The sequence below is a fragment of the Puma concolor genome, chromosome A1, assembly GCF_028749965.1.
Source record: "Puma concolor isolate L17-30 chromosome A1, mPumCon1.1.hap2, whole genome shotgun sequence".
NCBI classification, from domain to species: domain Eukaryota; kingdom Metazoa; phylum Chordata; class Mammalia; order Carnivora; family Felidae; genus Puma; species Puma concolor.
Genome location: NC_141667.1, coordinates 104,366,887 through 104,388,285, shown reverse-complemented (window position 1 = coordinate 104,388,285; position 21,399 = coordinate 104,366,887). Strand labels below are relative to the sequence as shown.

Below are 21,399 nucleotides of genomic sequence, written 5' to 3'. Positions count from 1 at the left end.
GTACCTAGCACATAAACAAAACTGAATAAATAATTCCTGAGATGAATGATTTGCCAGAACCTGCAACCACTTTCCAACAGCATTAGGTATCAAAAGACATAAGATGCAAAAATGTCTCTGAAAGCAAGTAAGCTACCTTCATAACTGAATTTAACCTGCCACACCTACTTAGGCAATGAAAATATGCAGAATGTATAAAATATTGGCTGACTGTCATGAAAAATAAAAATCTACTCACCGGTACCAGAAAGCTTAAGCCACTGAATATCCCATTCTGTGAAGCTTACTTACCAGGAATTGAATGTTCATTTTATTCAACAAATATGTACTGGGCAGCTACAAACAGGTTAGGCATATTTAGTGTTTCCAGGCAAAATCTCTGAAAGAAATAGAACTTTTTATATTAACCTCTGCTCCCACAGCTAAAAGGACTAGGAAGAATCCCTGGTCAGGCTCTGGGCTGATGGCTCAGAGCCTGGAGCCTGTTTCCGATTCTCTGTCTCCCTCTCTCTCTGACCCTCCCCCGTTCATGCTCTGTCTCTCCCTGTCCCAAAAATAAATAAACGTTGAAAAAAAAAATTTTAAAAAAAAAGAATCCCTGGTGCATGGATACCAATGCTTACACTCAACTGAAACAATAGGATTTTCTCCCTCTCCTGAGAATTTGAAGTGACACACACATAGTCAAATGGATGGTAGACGGAACCACAAGGTAGTGATGAGGGCAGAATAGCTTGGACAACCATGTTAGGCAATGGGCATGATGAAAATGTGAAGGAAGCTAGATGAAAGGCAGATAGGTGAGAGAAAGAGGAGAGGATAATGACAATATGACTTCCAAGAAACGGAACAAGGCCGTGGTTCCTGACTGGCGAGGTCTACTCCTGTGACACTCAGCTTCAGAGAAGCTGTGTTTCTTGAGCCTGGATTATCAGCAACACTGTTTTACAACTGGTTGTGTCTTTACAATACTACCTTTTCTCCAAATAAGTCTGACTAGTTCTCTTTATCCGTTACTAGATTTCCCTCACCATATATATTCTAAAAAAAAAAAGACTCATACAGTCAAGCTTAAAAAAAATTTGTCATTTATTTTTAAAGGCATTAATAAAAAGCTTAACATACTTACTAAGAAAGTTACAATATACAAATATGTTCAGTCGATATTTTCACAGATTGACTTTTCTGCACTATGTGTGACTTTGAGTTTCTTTTAGTTACTCACATTTCCACTGTTGAGTTATTCAAACTGATTATTCCCTTGAAACACATGGCTGGTTATCGAAGCATGAGTCACATGCAACATAGGGCCATGCAGATGGCTATGCCACCCAACCAACTGTTCATGAAGAAAAACATGAAATTTTATTCACATCAACCATGGCGCATCAAAATACCATTCTCCTTGGGAGAGAGCTGCACCTGAATTTGGAGAGAAAAAGTCCAGATATAATTATGCAATTTAAAAACTTATTTTCTTATAAAATAAAAAAAAAAAAGGAAAGCAATACACTCACCATGGTAAATAAAACTAGAACAAAAGTATGCTAATATAGACTTTATGCAATACTAAATTCAATCTTTATGGGATAAATAATTAGACTAATTGTGATATTCATTTGGAAGAGTAAATGTGAAAGATTAAAAAAAATTTAAGGAGCACTGGTATTTCATCTGTCCTAACAGAATTTCTTTTTTTTTTTTTTTTAATTTTTTAAACGTTTATTTCTTATTGAGAGACAGAGACACACAGGGTGAGCAGGGGGAGGGGTAGAGAGAGGAGAGACACAGAATCTGAAGCAGGCTCCAGGCTCTGAGCTGTCAGCGCAGAGCCCAACATGGGGCTCGAACAAACTGTGAGATCGTGACCTGAGCCGAAGTCAGTAGCCTAAGCAACTGAGCCACCCAGGCGCCCCGGTCCTAACAATTTCTTTTTTAAAGTTTATTGAGAGAGAGGGGCACCTGGGTGGCTCAGTCAGTTAAGCATCTGACTTCAGCTCAGGTCATGATCTCGTGGTCTGTGAGTTCAAGCCCGGCATCAGGCTATGTGCACAGAGCCTGGAGCCTGCTTCCGATTCTGTGTCTCCCCCTCTCTCTGCCCCTCCCATGCCCATATCCTGTCTCTCTCTCTCTCAATAATAAATAACCTTAAAAAAATTTAAAAAAATTTTTTTGAGAGAGCGAGTGAGCTCGTGTACTGTGCTTTTATGGAATCCACGGGAATCAAAGAAATGATAAACTAGAACATAGTAAAAATGTATCTGAAATCTAGAATGAGTATTTATAAGATAAACATATTCAGGTTCATGCATACTAATGAACAGTTAGCTGCATATAAACAATGTTATCTACTTGGGCACCTGGGCGGCTCAGTTGGTTAAGTGTCCAACTTCAGCTCAGATCATAGTTTCATGGTTTGTGGGTTTGAGCCCCACATTGGGCTCTGTGATGACAGCTCAGAGCCTGTATCCTGCTTTAAATTCTGTGTGTGTGTGTCTCTCTCTGCCCCTGCACCACTAGAGCTCTGTCTCTATCAAAGATAAATACACATTAAAAAAAAAAAAGTTTTAAAAAAGGAAAAAAGAATGTTATCTGCTTTAGGGTGTCTGAGTGCCTCAGTCAGTTGGGCATCCAACTCTTGGTCTTGGCTCAGGTTATGATCTCATGGTTTGGGAAATTGGAGCCCCACATTGGGCTCTGCGCAGACAACGCGGAGTCTACTTGGGATTCTCTCTCTCCCTCTCATTGATTGATTGATAAATAAAACAATAAATAAAACGTTATCCACTTTAGATACACAGACATACATGCACATGAATGAAATACTGGGAAAAGATGGAGTAAAAACTTGGGTTTGCTGTATGTAAATTCTCAATGAAATTGCTAACAAAGTTATTTTCACTCTCTGTTCTATGTAGACTGCTTGTAAAATGACTTGAAAAGAAATGCATTCAATTCTCATTATTCATGGTAGTTATGTTCTAAAAAGTCACAACAGGGGGTGCCTGGGGGGCTCAGTCAGTTAAGCGGCTGGCTCTTGTTCTTGGCTCAGGTCCTGATCTCAGGGTTGGTGAATTAGAGCCCTATGTCAGGCTCTGAGCTGACAGTGTGGAATCTGGTTGGGATTCTCCCTCTCTCCCTTTTCCTCTGTGCCTCCCCATCTCTCTCTCTCTCTCTCAAAAATAAATAAATAATAAAATTAACACTGTTGTTTAAAGTAAAATAAAATAAAGTCACTAAAAACAATAAATTTGTGAGTACTAAGCCAATGCTCCTAGAAGAAATACAAGGCTAGGTTCAGGCAAGCCTCTGGTCACATTCTTATCAACTGACCAATTCCTAATCTTTTAAAATGTGTCTTTCTGATGAAAGACACGTTACTTAATATATATTGATGTTACAGGTGACTTTTTTTTTTTTTTAAGTAATCTCCAAGCTCAACCTGGGGCTCACACTCACGACCAGGAGATCAAGAGTCGCATGCTCTACTGACTGAGCTAGCCAGGCTCTTCTAACATACTAATGATTCATTAACACTGAAATTACAGTCAGTGGCACTAAGTCATGCCTGAATGGGGCTTACCTAACACATATAATTTCCCTGTCAGGCACATCACAGCCTTCTTGCACTTGGGAACACAAAGCACAATGTCTGGTGTCCACTTTAAAGAGTGAAATCAAAAGGCGCAGACACATGAATAATGTGGCACTAAAAAGACTGCACAAAGAATGCTTGTTTAGAGCAGGAGATGACACATGAAGACAGAGCACTGTTCAACCTAGCTGAGAGTATCTGTGTCAGAGGATTCAAATTTTTTGCCACTCTGCCCTTGTCAAGTAATTCTTGACTTGGGTATGATAGATAAATTTTGGCAAGCTGGCAAAGTTGCAAACACAGAGTCTGTGGATGAGAACTGACTGTAGATAAACTATGAAAAACAATTTAAAGTAAACACAAATATCTAAAATGATAAAGGGAAAATAATCAAACAGATAGAGGAGAGCAAACATTTCTGTTCAAATGACAAGAACCACTACCACCAAAAAGGAAGGTCAAATAAATGATAAACTAGAAAGCAAGTATTTGCAAATCCTATCACAAAGAATTCTTGCAAAACAAAAAGGAAAAACATAGATCCCAGTTAAAAAGTGGGCAAGGTGATACTCATAGTTTCCAGTAAACATAAGACAGAGCTCTTAAACACACAAAAAGATGAACTTTACAATAATAAAATCAATAAAAAAATTATAAATACAATTAGAGGACTATTTCGAACTATTTGACCATGAATGATCCAAAGGTTTCACAGATTACTGAATAAGAATGTGGGAAACAGGAGCTCTCAAACAATGTTGGTGAGAATATAAATACAGTCTCTACTGAGAAGCAACATGGAAAAAATCTATTAAAATTATAGATGGAGGTTCTCTTCAATCTAGCAGTTCTAATTCTAGAATCTATATCCAGATTAGAATTATAGATTCTATTTAGAGAATTCTAAAGATGTGTTCATACATCTATAGAAAGAATTATGTAAAAGAATATAACTATAGCATTAAATAGCAAACAATTGGGAACAACCTAAAATTCCATCCATAAGAGCTCAATTAAATTAGTACAATTCTGTATACAAAAATATCATGCAATTTTAAAAAAACATTAAAAAAAATTTTTTATACATTTATTTATTTTTGATAGACGGAGAGAGACAGAGGACAAGTGGGGGAGGGGCAGAGAGAGAGAGAGAGAGAGAGCGAGCGAGCCGAAGCAGGCTCCAGGCTAGGAGCTGCCAGCAAAGACCCCGACGCAGGGCTCGAACTCACAAACTGTGAGATCATGACCTGAGCCAAAGTCGGATGCTTAACGGACTGAGCCACCCAAGCGCCCCAAAAAACAGAACATTTTTATATCCTGGCATTGAGGATTCTCCAAAAAAAATTCTGAAGAAAAAGCACTTACCTAATAAAGAACACTGTATGAATCACCTATAAAAATGAAAAATTTCAAGAGTTGGAAGGAGTAATCATGAAACATCTTATCAGATCTATTTCAACTATATATTAATTTTACTGCCAATAAATGTACACAGCACAACACAACCAAATAAAAACGAAGGGTTTTGTTCTGTGAAGTCTCCCTCACATTCTAGTCCCTCTTCAGAGATTACTTGAGTACAGCCCTGAGGCGACCCATCAATTCACACAGAGACATGTATGTAAATGCGTTTACATAAATGGCAGGTAGCATAACACATTTCTGCCTCTAACTTTCTTCATTTAAAAATATTTTCCGGGGCGCCTGGGTGGCGCAGTCGGTTAAGCGTCCGACTTCAGCCAGGTCACGATATCGCGGTCCGTGAGTTCGAGCCCCGCGTCAGGCTCTGGGCTGATGGCTCAGAGCCTGGAGCCTGTTTCCGATTCTGTGTCTCCCTCTCTCTCTGCCCCTCCCCCGTTCATGCTCTGTCTCTCTCTATCCCAAAAATAAATAAACGTTGAAAAAAAAAAAATATTTTCCTATCAGATTGCTCTATATAACAAGCAACAATGTAATTTTTTAAAATAAAATTAAAAGAATGATAGAATACAAGGATCCCCAGGCTTCTCCAGAGTTTTAGGCCACTGCTGTTTACCAAAGACTTACACTAGCAACAACTGTTCTCACTAAACAAAAAAGTTTGAAGAGGATTTACCCTGTTATGAAAAAAGGCAAAGGGGTGCCTGAGTGGCTCAGTCGGTTAAGCGTCCGACTTTGGCTCAGGTCATGATCTCACATGATCTCATGGTTTTGTGGATTTGAGCCCCGAGGAGGCCGGAGCCTGCTTCGGATTCTGTGTCTCCCTTTCTCTCTGCGCCTCCCCCTGCTCTCACTCTATCAAAAATAAATACACATTAAAAAAATAAAGAAAAAAGTGATGTCAAGGGAGGAAACATGTATTGTGCACATAATGCTATGATGGTATCTGTATCAAATATAGATGAATATGGAAAAGTGTAAAATAATACATGAAAAAAGAATACTGTGATAGACACACAGCTTAATTAATTTAAAAATAGTGAACATTTTTCTTACATACTTTTCAAACATAAATAGAAAAAGGAGTACAATAAACATCAATATGCACACCGTGTACACTCAACAGCCATAAATGCATGCACACACACATTTTGCTAAATCATGTTTTTTAAGTTTATTTATTTGGGGGAGGGGGGGAGGGGCAAAGAGAGAGAGAGAGGGAGAGAAAGAGAATCCCAAGCAGGCTCTTGGCACTGTCAGCACAGAATCTGATTTGCTCAAGCCACACCCCTGGGATCATGACCTGAGCTGGAATTAAGAGTCGGATGTTCAACCAACAGAACCACCCAGGCACCCCACTCCCAAGACTTTTATAGATGGCTCTTTCAACCAGATTCCAACCAGGGATACCACATTGCATTTGGCTGTTGTCTTCCAAGTCACTTTTAATCTAGAGCAGTTACTCCATGCCTTTTTTTTCCACTTTAATTAAAAAAAATTTTTTTTTAATGTTTATCTTTTGAGAGAGAAAAAGAGAGAGTATGTGAGAGAGAGAGAGAGAGAGAGAGAGAGAGAGAGAGAGAGAGAGGGAGAGAGGGAGAGGGGCAGAGAGGGAGACACAGAATCCAAAGCAGGCGCCAGGCTCTGAGCTGTCAGCACAGAGCCTGTTGCGGGAACTTGAACTTGCGAGCTGTAAAATCATGACCTGAGCCGAAGCTTGGACACTTTACTGACTGAGCCACCCAGGCACCCTTTTTTTACTGACTTTTTGAAGAAAGGAGGCCAGTTATCTACTACAGCATTTCACATTCTGGATCTATCTGATCATTTCTTTTGTGAGGTCATTTAACTTGCTGCTCTAGCCCACTATTTCCAGTAAATGGGAAGCAGATCTTATAGGCTTGATTAAATTGCAGTTACACTCTTTTCACCGAAACACTTCACAGGCTATTTTGTGTATTTCACCCTGCATCATATCAAAATCAAGTCTGTCCCATCACAGTAGTGCAGTATCACCAGTGATTCTAAGAATCTCTTTACTGTAAAGATGGTTTTCTTTCCACACCACTAACCAAGTATTTGCTGAGATGAAACTTTGACATCATGATGATTCTAGAGAGCACGTAGCTCAATCTTTTATCAAACTGTTTTGACATCAAATGCATTTAATATTACTGTATGTAGAAAACCCTAAAGACTGCACTAAAAAACAACTAGAACTGATAAATGAATTCAGTAAAGTCACAGGATACAAAATCTGTTACATTTCTATACACCAATAATGAGCTAGTAGAAAGAGAAATTAAGAAAACAATCCTGTTTACAACTGCACCGAAACCAATAAAATATCTAGGAATAAAATTAGCTAAGGAGTTTAAAGACCTGTGCACCTGAAAACTGTAAGACACTAATAAAAAAAAATTGAATATAACACAAATAGAAAGATATTCCATGCTCATGGAAGAGTTAATATAATTAAAATGTCCATACTACCCAAAGTAATCTACAAATTTAATGTAATCCCTATAAAAATACACAACATTTTCCATAGTACTAGAACAAATAATCCTAAAATGTGGATAGAACCACAGAAGGCAAAGAAGTCAAAACAATCTTGAAAAAGATGAATCAAACTGGAGGTATCACAATCTCAGATTTCAAGATACACGACAAAGCTGTACTGATCCAAACAGTATGCAACTAGCATGAAATCAGACACATAAATAAGTGGAACAGAACTGAGAGCTCAGAAATAAAGTCATGCTTATATGGTAATTAATCTTCAACAAAAGAGGCAAGAATATACAATGGGGAAAACCCAATGTCTTCAACAAATGGGGCTGGGAAGACGGGACAGCTATGAATGAAACTGGACCACTTTCCTACACTATAAACAAAAATAAACTCAAAATCGATTAAACACCTAAATGTCAGACCTGCAACCATAAAATTCCTAGAAGAAAACATAGGCAGTAATCATTTTGACATCAGCTATAGAGACGTTTTTCCAGATATGCAGCCTCTGATAAAGGAAATAAAAACAAAAATAAACTATTGGGATTACACCAAAATAAAAAGGTTCTGCACAGTAAAAGAAACCAGCAAAAATGCAACCTATCAAATGGAAGAAGATATTTGCAAATGATGTACCTGATAAGGGCTTAATATCCAAAATACATAAAGAATGTGTACAACTCAACACCAAAAAATTAAATAATCCAGCTGAAAAATGAAAAGACATGAATAGATATTTTTCCAAAGAAGACATACAGATAGTCAACAGACACATGAAAACACGCTTAACATCACTCATCATCAGGTAAATGTATCTCTAAACCAGAATGAGATACCCCTCACACCAGTCAGAATGGCTGAAATCAAAAACACAAGAAATCGTAACTATTAGTGAGGATATGGAGAAAGAGGAACCCTCAAGCACTATAGATGGTAATACAAACTGTGCAGCCACTGTGGACAACAGTATGAACATTACTCAAAAAATTCACAATGGAATTACCATATGATCCAGTAATTCCACTACTAGATGTTTACCCAAAGAAAATGAAAACACCGATTTAAAAAGATATATGCATCCCTGTACTTACTGCAGCATTATTTATAAAAGTCAGGATATAGAAACAACCCAAGTGTCCATCGACAGATGAATGGATAAAGATGTGATGTGTACACACACACACACACACACACACACACACACACACTGGAATATTACTCAGCCATAAGGAACAAAACTTTGCCATTTGAGACAACATGGATGCATCTAGACAGTATAACAAAAGTAACTAAACTAAGTCAGAGAAAGACAAATACCATATGATTTCACTCATATGTACAATTTAAGAAACAAAACAAAGGATCAAATTAAAAAAAGAAACAAAAGACGGACTCTTAAATATACAGAGCAAACTTGTGGTTGACAGAGGAGAGGTGGGTGGTGGGATAGGTGAAATGGGGAACGGGGATTAGGAGTACAGTTGTGGTAAGCACTGAGTAGTGCGTATAACTGCTGAATCATTGTGTTGTACACCTGAAAGTAAAATAACAATGTTAACTGTACTTGAATTAAAAATAATTAAAAACATATTTAATAGCTTTACATTAGCTTTTGTTTTTTTAACATTTGATTTTTAAAGATATGTTTTCCCCAAACTGAAACACATATAAAAGTAAGAATCACTTTTATAATGACAGTAGACTTACTTCTTAATTGAAATGTGAGCACCTTCCTTCTTTTTGGTTTTGTTTGAAACCCTGTAAGAAAACAAAGGAATTTTAAAGAATAGCATACACATTTTATACAGATATGAATAAACACTTTGTTTCATACAAGATGTTTTACTAATTCTATTTAACAAAATATCAGAAAATAAGTTTATGGTCTTCAAATGTGCTTTAAAAGTGATCCTAAAGACGAGCACCTGAGTGGCTCAGTAGGTTGAGTGTCCGACTTGGGTTCGAGCCCCACATCTGGCTCACTGCTGTCAGCATACAGCCCGCTTGAGATCCTCTGTCATGTTCTCTCTTTGCCTACCCCCCGTTTGTGCTCTCAAAAATAAATAAAATCTTTAAGTGTTCCTAAAATAAACAATTATTAGGCTGTAGTTAAGAAATTTTCTTCTTTGGGGGTGCCTGGGTGGCTCAGTCAGTTAGGAGTCTGACTTCAGTTCAGGTCATGAGCTCGCGGTCCGTGAGTTCGAGACCCGCATCGGGCTCTGCGTTGACAGCTTGAAGCCTGGAGCCTGCTTCAGATTCTGTGTCTCCCCCTCTTTCTGTCCCTCCCCCCACTCATGGTCTCTCTGTCTCTCAAAAATGAATAAATTAAAAAAATTAAAATATAAAAAAGAAAAAAAATTTTCTTCTCTCACTATGCCCAGTGATGTTCCTGAGCTAACTTACACCTTAATTCTTTCAAGTAAAATAAACACTGTGTCACACTCATTTATTAAAATAAAACCATTAAGGACCACTACATACTAAAGAACATTTTAGAAGTTAAAAAACAAAACAAAACAAAACAAGATCAATACTCAAATATTTATTGTTTTTCCTGGTCAGACCTAACCCAAATGTCCTATTCATCTCTTCTGGCTTCCACATCTTCTATCTTCCCTTTTATATATACTAACTTTCTACTTCATTGTTAATCTATGTCTTACAGGCCATAAGATGCGTTAAAAGTTATTTGTTCTTAAGAAGAACCAAAGTTATAGCCTATTTTATGTTATTCCAAGAACACTACTTTCACGTCATTTGCATTTGCTTGGATTTCTAGAGGTTAAGAGCTGGACCCAAATTCCATCTAGCTGCTCTTATGGGAACGGGTTGCCAACAGAAAAGTTGTCCAGCTCGTGTTTCTGTGAAGCAATGGTTAAGAAACACTAGCTGAAGCTAATGGTGGCTCAAACATACTTAAGCGTTTAGGAAATCTGACAATGAGTAGTGGCTTCTTTTTAATGGTAACAATTTCAAAGAGACAAATGCAAGATCCAGGAAACTACAATTTCTTTGCATTTTTGAACGTAAATGTATGTTTACATTGTATTGTATACAGATATAGAAATAATACTCTGTAATCTTAAGATCCTTTCTCAGGAACAAGTCAGTCATAGTTGGCCCTGAATTTGAGGCACATAATTCTGGGGACAAGACTGCTTTCCCCAAAACCGCGACTTGAACTCATAAAAGAAACAGAAACATCTGCAACTTAATGGTCAGGACCATAGTTAAAAGTCCAGTGCAAATCTGCTAGGCTTTAGTAACACAGTATAATCAGGTACATGTAATAGTAGTGCTTATAAATACAAATGAACCAAGTCTAACTTTCGTCCATGTCATCCTTCAAATTAAATATATTTAAAATGTCAGTACGTTCCTATCCTTTAATGGTTGCTAGAACTATCAAAATAGAAAATCAGGTCCATATCTACTTAAGGCTGTGGTAAAATAGATGTTTTCTTTTTTTTTTTTTTTTTTGTAATGTTTATTTTTGAGAGACAGAGTATGAGTGGGGGAGGGGTGGAGAGAGGAGGCGACACAGAATCCGAAGAGGCTCCAGGCTCTGAGCTGTCAGCACAGAGCCCAACATGGGGCTCAAATTCACAAACCGTGACATCATGACCTGAGCCGGAATCAGATGCTTAACTGACTAAGCCACTCAGGTATCCCCAAAATAGATGTTTTCAAGAGGCAATACACATGGAAATAAAAATTGTGGGAAGCCAGTCAGCAGTATCAAAAGCTATTAAAATGTTTACACTTTTTGACTCAGTAACAGTACTTCCAAATATCAAAAGGAAATAATCTACAAGAAGCTTTATATCTAAAAATGGTTATCTACGAATCAGAGGAAAAACGTGTTAATGTTCAACATTCAGCAAACTATGAACTTATTCTGAACCACACTGAACAGGAACTAGGCACTATCCCAGATGCTAGAATGCCAAGAGTTACCAAGATAGACAAGGTCCTTGCTCTTATGGAGCTTATGTTCTACTGGAGAAACAAACAGGTAAGGAAAATCAGGTTTCATAAATGCCACACAGAGAATCTAAGTGGGGTGATATGATAGAGCATGTGGGCATATCAGTTCTGGATTAAACTGGGAGAAATTTCAGGTGAGTTCTGAAAGACAAGAAGCTAGACAAGTGAAATCTGGGTTATGAGTTTCCAGCCTAAAGAGCAGGGAGTACAAAGGCCCTGAAGAAGGTATAAACCTGGTATACATTTGAAGAGAGGCCAGCTTTTTAAGAATGGACACGCATAGAATAAAATGTACATACAGAAGTGGGCAATATACACATCATGTAATATTCTGCAAACCAGGATAAAGTTTTGATTTTAACATAAGTGGAACTGGAAGGTATCAAAGGGTCTTGAGGGGCAGATCTGATCTATGTTACATTTGAAAGTATCACTTCTAGGGGCACCTGGGTGGCTCGGTCGGTTAAGCGTCCGACTTTGGCTCAGGTCATGATCTCACGGTCCGTGAGTTCGAGCCCTGCGTCGGGCTCTGTGCTGACAGCTCAGAGCCTGGAGCCTGTTTCAGATTCTGTGTCTCCCTCTCTCTCTGCCCCTCCCCAGTTCATGCTCTGTCTTTCTCTGTCTCAAAAATAAATAAACGTTAAAAAAAAAAAAAAAAAGTATCACTTCTAGCTGCTATGTGGAAAACGGATTTGGTGGGCAGGCGGGGGATGCAAGATTCTAAAAGCAAAAGAATAGTTGGGATCTGCTGCAGAAAAAAAGATAAGAGATAAATAATGCCATATTATTCAGACATTAAATAAATAGCTATTACATGAAGAGCTATTACAACCCATCAACAAAGAGATAAACAGCCCGACTAAAAACAAAAACAGGCAAAAAATGTGGTTACTTCTCCAAGGAAGATATAACAAATGGCCAGCAAACATATGAAAAGATGCTCAACATCATTTAGACATTAGGGAAATGCAAATCAAAACCACAATAAGTCCATTCCCGAAACCAATACTGCATTGTATGTTAACTAAAAACAACAACAACCCACAATAAGGTATCACTTCACACCCATGGAGATAATAGTAAGTGTTGACAAGAATGTAGAGAAAAAGGGACCCTCACACACTGCTGGTAAAAGGTAAATAGGTACAGTCATCTTAGAAAAAGTTGAGCACTTCCTCCAAACTTCTCAGCCAGCAATTCTACTCCTAGATATATATCCAAGAAAACTGAAACTTATGTCCATACAAAATTTTACACACAAATGTCTGTAAAAGAACTACTCACTATAAAAAAAAAAAAAGAAGAAGAAAATGGAATTACTCATTGTAGTCAAAAAGAGGAAACAACTCAGTGTCCATCCACTGATGGATAAACAAAATATGGTATTGTCCATACAAGAGAATAATTATTGAGCAGTAAAAAGAAATGAAGTACTCACACACACTATAGCCTGGAGAAACCTTGAAAAACTGAGGGTAAATGAAATAAATCAGGCACAAAAGGCCACGTATTTAACAATTCCACTTATATGAAAAGTTCAGAATAGGCAAATCTGTACTAATGAAAAGCAGATTAGTGCTTGCCCAGGGCTGGGTGGGTATACTACCAGGTGGGTACTGGAGAGTGATTGCTAACGGGTACAGGTTTTCTTAATGAGTGATACAAATGTTCTGGAATGAAATAGTGATGGTGGTTGTAGAACTTTGTGAATATAATTTAAAAACCACTGAAATGTACACTTTTAAACGATAAATTATATCTCAATTAAAAAGATGATAATATCTTGAAAGATGTAGTAGCAGTGGAGAAAAAAGCAAAGTGCACTGATTCAGGATCTGTTGGGAAAGAGGCAACAATACTTTCCTACAAATTGGATGTGGAAACGTGAAACAGAGTGAGAAAATATGGCTAATGCCAGGCCTGTGGCTTGAGAAATTGGTGCTGGTGCACCAATGTTATTGCTTACTGAGAAACATAAAAGGCTGTGGGAACAGAGGTGTAAGAAATGACACGTGAAGTTCTGTTTCGGCTGCAGTTAGTTTGAGATGTACCTAACAGACATCCACATGGTGAGGGAAAAGAGGCAGCTGCGTAAGTAAGTCTGAAAGTCAGAGCTTATACCTGAGAAGTACCACCACAAACATACCATTTTAAGTCAAGGAGTAGAGGCGAGGTCACCTAGTGAACATTTATAATTAAGAAACAGGGACTGCTGGGGCGCCTGGGTGGCGCAGTCGGTTAAGCGTCCGACTTCAGCCAGGTCACGATCTCGCGGTCCGTGGGTTCGAGCCCCGCGTCAGGCTCTGGGCTGATGGCTCAGAGCCTGGAGCCTGTTTCCGATTCTGTGTCTCCCTCTCTCTCTGCCCCTCCCCCGTTCATGCTCTGTCTCTCTCTGTCCCAAAAATAAATAAACGTTGAAAAAAAAAAATTAAAAAAAAAAAAAAAAAAGAAACAGGGACTGTGGACCATGCATAAGGATTCTACTTGGATATTCAGAAGAGGAGGAAAAGTTGTTAAAGGAGTACAGAAGGGACAGCCAAGGAGAAAGGCTCAAAACTAGTAGATGATATGGTGTCACTGAAGGCAAGAGAAAAAATGTTTCCAGAGTTACACTTTGGAACACAATTTATACACAAATGTGTAAAATGTACACAAATATGTAAAAATGTTGCGGAGAACTAAGGTCAAAGCAGAGAAAAGACCACTGATGTAGCAATCTTCAGTAAAATCTCAGCAGAGTGGGGAAGACAGAAGCGCACCTGATAGGACTGAAGAGGTGCCGTGAGGTAAGGGAGAGAACTAGAGACAACTCTGAAGTCGTCTGGCTGCACTTTGCAACTATGTGGATGGAACTAGAGAGTGTTATGCTAAGTGAAATTAGTCAGAGAAAGACAAATATCATATGAGTTCACTCATATGAGAACTTTAAGAGACACAACAGATGAACACAAGGGAAGGGAAGCAAAAATAATTTAAAAACAGGGAGGGGGACAAAACATAAGAGACTCTTAAATAATTCGGATGTAAATTAAAAAATAAATACATTATTTAAAAAAATAAGTCTGGCTGTGAAGGAAAGGTGAAAAATGATGTGATAGACAAGTTCTAGAGAACATAGTTGAAGTAAATGGTCACTAAGTTTAGCTAAACAGAACTAAAACGGTCACCAACATACACTGATGAGTAAGACAAGCAAACTGCTGGCTAAATTCTTACAGTATGTCTGTAGATCAAGAAAGATGAACATAAAAATAATACATTTCTTAGCAGCACTCACACATACTGGAAGGCAGACAAATAGATATGATAGACTACTGTCTATATAATAGACTACTGTCAGTGGTGACTTACGGAAAAGCTAAGAAATAGGCGTGGCTTAGGTCATCAAAGGGATTTTTGTCTTATCTTTAATTTGCTCAGTTCTTATTTTTATTTTTTTATTAAAAAAAATTTTTTTAATGTTTTATTTATTTTTGAGAGAGAGAGACAGAGCATGAACGGGGGAGGGTCAGAGAGAGAGGGAGACACAGAATCTGAAGCAGGCTCCAGGCTCTGAGCTGTCAGCACAGAGCCCGACGCGGGGCTCGAACTCACGGACCGCGAGATCATGACCTGAGCCGAAGTCCGACGCTTAACCGACTGAGCCACCCAGGTGCCCCTAATTTGCTCAATTTTTAAAATGTAATGTATTCATGAATCATCTGTAATCAAGAAATGCATATATTCTTAAAGGATATAAAACAATGTAAATGGCATGATGAGAACAATATAAAAAACAAACCATGTAAAACTCCAGAGACAGGACAATAAAATGCAACAGATGGCTCTGGATTTAATCCTGGATCAAAGAAAGCAATCTTGGGGGCACCTGGGTGGCTCAGTCAGTTAAGCGGCCGACTTAGGTTCATGTCAGGATCTCACCGCTCTTGAGTTCAAGCCCCAGCACTGGGCTCTGTGTTGACAGAGCAGAGCTTGGAGCCTGCTTCAGATTCTGCGTCTCCCTCGCTCTCTGCCCCTTCCCTGCTCACGCTCTGTCTCTCTCTCCTTCAAAAATAAATAAACAGTAAATTTTTTTTTTTTTTACTAGGGGCACCTGGGTGGCTCAGTGGATTGAGTGTTCAACTTCAGCTCAGGCCTCGCAGTTTGTGAGTTTGAGCCCCATGTTGGGCTCTGTGCTGACAGCTCGGAGCCTGGAGCCTGCTTTGGATTCTGTGTCTCCCTCTCTTCCTGCCCCTTTCCTGCTCACACTCTGTCTCTCTGTCTCTCAAAAATAAATAAACATTAAAAAAATTAAAAGCAAATTTTAAAGAAAGCTACTTTTAATTCTCTTGTAAGGGACATTGGTGAGACAACAGGCAAGATTCAAATAAGGCCAAAAGATGAGATCACAGAATTATATAAATTTTAATTCCTGATTTGATTACTATGCTACGGTTGTATAACATTCTTAGTTGAGGAAACATACTGCATTTAAATGTAAAGGGGTATAATGTTTGCAACTGATTATCAATTATTTCAGGGAAAAATACATATACACATAAACAAAGAAAAAAAAGACAAGTATGAAATAAGTAAGAATAATAAACCTAAAGTGGTACAGGGGCACCTGGGTGACTCAGTCGGTTGAGAGTCCGACTTCAGCTCAGGTCATGATCTCATGGTCCGTGGATTTGAGCCTCTGGACCGAGCTGACAGCTCAGAGCCTGGAACCTGTTTCAGATTCTGTGTCTCCCTCTCCCTCAGCCCCTCCCCAGTTCATGCTGTCTTTCTCCTTCAAAAAATAAACAAACATAAAAAAAATTAAAAAATAAAAAACTTAAAGTGGTACAAAGGTGACACTTGGGGACAATTGGGTGAAGGATACATAGAAATTCTTGTACTATTTTCACAACTTTAAGTCTGAAAGAGATTTTTTTTTTTTTTAAGTTACAAACAACAAAAAGCACTTGTATTTTGGTTTGCTTATCTGCCAAAGGTAAACTTTCACACACTACATGACCTAGCAATTCCACTTCTAAGTGTATACCCAAAAGAAATGAAAATGTACATTGACACAGAAACTTATATACGCATGTTCATCGCAGCATTATTCGTTAAAGCCCCAAAGGAGAAATAACCCAAATGGAAAAAATAAGGTACACTCAATGGATTATTATTCAGCAATAAAGTGAAGGGAGAGAGAGACGAGAGAGAGAGAGAGAGGGAGAGAGCGCGAGAGAGATTATGCTAAGTGAAGAAAGAAAGACACAAAGGATGACATTTAGTATAACTCTATTTATTCGAAGTGTCCAGAAAAGGCAAATCCACAGAGTAAGTTAGTCATTGCCTAGGCCTGGAAATTTTGAGGAAAATGGGGTACATGTTTGTTTTCTTAGATAATGAAGATATTCCATAAATGACTGTAGTTATGGCTGTGTAATTGTGAATATACTAAAAACCCAAACCAGTGACTTGTATACTTTAAAAGGTGAATTGAATGCCATGTAAACTATATCTCAATAAAACTTAATTAGTTAAAAAAAAAAAAAAAGTCACAGGCAATGCTGTTTTCCAAACTGGAAACAAGCTACATATCCATCAATGGTTAAAAGAAATAAACAGATTATAGAATGTTCATGCAGAAGAACACAACAGAGATACGACTATACACAACAATGTATATTACTCTCATAAACTGCTGAACAAAATATGCCAGCCACAAAGGAGTGTATGTATAATTCCAAACCATAGAAGTTCAAAAAAGGACAAAAGTACTCTATGACACTAAACGTTAGGAAAATGGTCACCCTTGGCAAAGGGATTAGTAGTGAGTGATTAGAAGAAGACATAAGGAGGCAGTAGCTTATATATTTTTTTTTTAATTTTTTTTTTCAACGTTTTTTATTTTATTTTTGGGACAGAGAGAAACAGAGCATGAACGGGGGAGGGGCAGAGAGAGAGGGAGATACAGCATCGGAAACAGGCTCCAAGCTCTGAGCCATCAGCCAAGAGCCTGACGCGGGGCTCGAACTCACGGACCGCGAGATCGCGACCTGGCTGAAGTCGGACGCTTAACCGACTGCACCACCCAGGCGCCCAGTAGCTTATATATTTTTTTTAAATCAAGCTGTTCACTTCTAATATATGCACTTTTCTGCATAAATCTGTTTTTTTTCTTTTTTATTAGAGAGGGAGGGAGGGAGGGAGGGAGGGAGAGAGAGAGAGAGAGAGAGAGGCGGTGCAAGTGAGCGAAGGGCAGAGAGAGAGAATCCCACGAAGGAACAAGAAGGGGAGAAGGGGAGAAGGGGAGAAGGGGGGGAGAGAGAGAGAGAGAGAGAGAGAGAGAGAGAGAGAGAGAGAGAGAGAGAACGAACCGGGGCTCATCTGAAGCAGGGCTCCAGCTCATCTGATAAAGATGGGACTAGAAATCATGAACTGTGAGATCACAACCTGAGCCAAAGTCAGATGCTTAAAAGACTGAACCAACAGGCGCCCCCACCCCCGCTTTTTTTTTTTTTTTAAGTTTACTGATTTGAGACAGACAGCATGAGCAAGAGCAGGGGAGGGGCAGAGAGAGAGGAAGAGAGAGAGAAACCCAAACAGGCTCTGCAATGTCAGCACAGAGCCCAACGCAGGGCTCAACCTCACAAACTGAGATCATGACCTGAGCTGAAATCAAGAGTCTGAGGTTTAACTGACTGAGCCCAACAGGTGACCTCTGCATACACATTTCAATGCAAACACTATAAACACCAAAAAAACCATGAACCTCTGTATAATATGAACTTGAAAATAAGTCAAAATATGGCCTATCTGGGTAAAAGAACTCTCTTTCCTTCCAAAAAACTGAAAAATAAATATAAATCACATCAACAGTTTACTTATACACTATATGTAATATTTTTCCAAATATTTCATAATGAAAAATACACGCAGAGAAACATGAAGTGCAGAAAAGAGAAGCTTAGTATGTTAGGTAATTGGTCTCAAATTATAAATGGTTAACTTGTTACTTTCCATCATCTTTCTAGTCATTAAAAGGGGAACTTCATCATACTATACAAATATACCAAGTTTATACAATGACTCAAGAATACCTTTTATTATTTTTATTTATTTTTTTAAAAAGTTTGTTTATTTTAGGGCGCCTGGGTGGCTCAGTCGGTTAAGTGTCCGACTTCAGCTCAGGTCACGATCTCACTGGTTGTGAGTTCGAGCCCCGCATCGGGCTCTGTGCTGACAGCTCAGAGCTAGGAGCCTGCTTTGGATTCTATGTCTCCTTCTCTCTCTGCCCCTCCCCTGCTCATGCTTTCTCTCTGTTTCTCTCAATAATAAATAAACGCTAAAAAAAATTTTTTTTTAAAGTTTATTTTAAGAGAGAGTGGAGGGGGGGACGGAGGGAGGGAGGAGTGTGTGTGTGTGTGGGGGGGGGGGGAGAGACACAGACAGACAGACAGACAGCCACAAAGACAATATCCCAAGCAGGATCCACACTACTAGCGCGGAGCCAGATATGGGGCTTGAACCCGTGAACTGTGAGATAGTGTGACCTGACGAGAAATCAAGAATCAGATGTGTAAGTGACTAAGCCACCCAGGTCCCCCAAGAATAGCTTTTAAATAACATTAATGGGGGCACGTACAGATGATACATTTAAAAAAATCATACCTTCGAGTCAGTTGTTTATTTATATCTTCTATATATTAACCAAGATTTCAAGTAGTTATAATATCACATCATAATGTCAGCATGGCATAGTAGCTTCCTTTCAAAAATTTAAAAATTTCCTGAAAAGTCACAATACTACAAGTGTGAAACAGACTGATGTGTAAAATGGTACATATGGAGCCTCAGTTCGTAAGGTCCAGTTTGGCATGTATCACCTCAGGCCTTCCTCTATGCACAAAAGAACCTAACACCTTTTGTCTTTATTTCTTTTCTCAAACTATTATTCTTTCTTTTTCTATTTTTTTTTTAAATTTTTTTTTAACGTTTATTTTTTTTTTAATTTTTTTTTTTCAACGTTTATTTATTTTTGGAACAGAGAGAGACAGAGCATGAACGGGGGAGGGGCAGAGAGAGAGGGAGACACAGAATCAGAAACAGGCTCCAGTTTCCGAGCCATCAGCCCAGAGCCTGACGCGGGGGCTCGAACTCACGGACCGCGAGATCGTGACCTGGCTGAAGTCGGACGCTTAACCAACTGCGCCACCCAGGCGCCCCAACGTTTATTTATTTTTGAGAGACAGAGCACGAGGAGGAGAGGAAGACACAGAATCCGAAGCAGGCTCCAGCCTCCGAGCTGTCAACACAAAGCCCGACACCGGGCTTGAACTCACAAACTGTGAGATCATGACCTGAGCCAAAGTCAGCCGCTTAACCGACTGAGTCACCCTGGAGCCCCTCATTTTCTATTTCTTGCAATGCATTTTGTTTTATATTAAAACACAAAGACAAATGAGACTGGAAAATAATTTAAAAGAGTGTCATTAAATTAGAAAATGTATAATCAACATAACCTAAGAACAGGAACAAAATTTTATTTTTATTTTTTTAAGAGCAAGAGAGAGACAGAGAGAGTGAGCAGGGGAGAGGGGCAGGGAGAGAGAAAGAATCCCATGTTGGCTCCATGCTCAGCATAGAGCCCACCATGGGGCTCAACCCCACAACCTTGAGATCATCATGACCTGAAGTGACATCCAGAGTTGGACATCCAACTGACTGAGCCAACCAGGCGCCTCAACATGAAAAAATTTTAAATGAACTATAATTACACTTAGCAGGGACAATTCAAGAGAATGTAAGCCTTAAACAAAAGTTATATATATATGTATTTTTGAATGTATTTATTTTGAAGTAGAGACAGAACGTGACCAGGGGAGGGGCAGACAGAGGGAGACAGAGAATCCCAAGGAGGCTCTGCACCTTAAGCGTGGAGCCCGATGCAAGTAATGAACTCATGAACCAGAGATCATGACCCGAACCAAAATCGAGTCGGATGCCCAATGGACTAAGCCACCCAAGCACTCCAATAGTTGTATGTTTTTAAACTTTATGAGGTAGTTTCAACCTTTATGATCTGCCAAACATAACAAACCACTTTTTAGTCACAAACAAAACAAGGTCACATAACCACAAAGTGATTGTCAGGAAAGATGCTGAATGATCACTTACCATATAGTAACCAGTATGATAGCCACTCATGTACCAAGAGATTAGCATACTTCCCAAAGCATCAGCATCATCAAGAGAATCTGGACATATGGGAGGTGGTGGGGGAATTATCTGGAAATGGAGAAAGATATAAAGTCAATAAACAAAAACTGAAGTCTGGACATCCATTTTACATAGAGAATGCTGGATGTTAGCTCTATCTTTCCCTACATTTCATGCCATTACCTATTTAAAAAAAATTTTTTTAAAGACATTTTGGAAAGCCAACCGGTAACAACAGGCCAACAAAATTAAGATAAATAAAAATCAAAAGATAAAAGATCACATAAAATGTTTAGATATTTTGTTTTGATTTTCCAACTATTATTCTGTTCCATTATGAAGCTATGGCTAAAAGACCAAGTATATATACTTTAATGGTTTTCCTTAAAAACATCCAGGGGCACCTGGGTGGCTCAGTCAGTTTAGTATATGACTTCGGCTCAGGTCATGATCTCATGGTTCATGGGTTCGAGCCCCACATCAGGCTCTGTGCTGACAGGTCAGAGTCTGGAGCCTGCTTCGGATTCTATGTCTCCCTCTCTCTCTGCCCCTCCCTGCTCGTGCTCTGTCTCTCTCTCAAAAATAAGTAAATGTTAAAAAAAAAAAAAATTAAAATACAACACAAAACATCCAAATAGCATTTCAAGTAAAGGTCTTGAGTAGAAAAACTGAGTGGCTCCCACTGAACA

At 38.7% G+C, this 21,399-nt stretch overlaps 1 protein-coding gene across 3 annotated transcripts in view; it reads right to left on the bottom strand.

Moving 5' to 3' along the window:
- Positions 1 to 1,071: 1,071 nt before the first annotated feature.
- SMN2 (survival of motor neuron 2, centromeric) overlaps positions 1,072 to 21,399 on the bottom strand; it is a 42,649-nt gene continuing 22,321 nt past the window's right edge. Inside the window, exons 7-10 of one of the 3 annotated variants that reach the window (XM_025924498.2) lie at positions 20,669 to 20,779; positions 9,236 to 9,286; positions 4,961 to 4,986; positions 1,072 to 1,422 (exon numbers count right to left, since the gene is read on the bottom strand). In XM_025924498.2, the coding sequence (XP_025780283.1) occupies positions 9,239 to 9,286; positions 20,669 to 20,779 (159 nt within the window). In that variant the 3' untranslated portion in view covers positions 1,072 to 1,422; positions 4,961 to 4,986; positions 9,236 to 9,238. Of the gene's footprint in view, positions 1,423 to 4,960; positions 4,987 to 8,852; positions 9,063 to 9,235; positions 9,287 to 20,668; positions 20,780 to 21,399 lie in introns of those variants that run through there. The other 2 variants (XM_086699411.1, XM_086699420.1) reach the window with 2 other exon arrangements.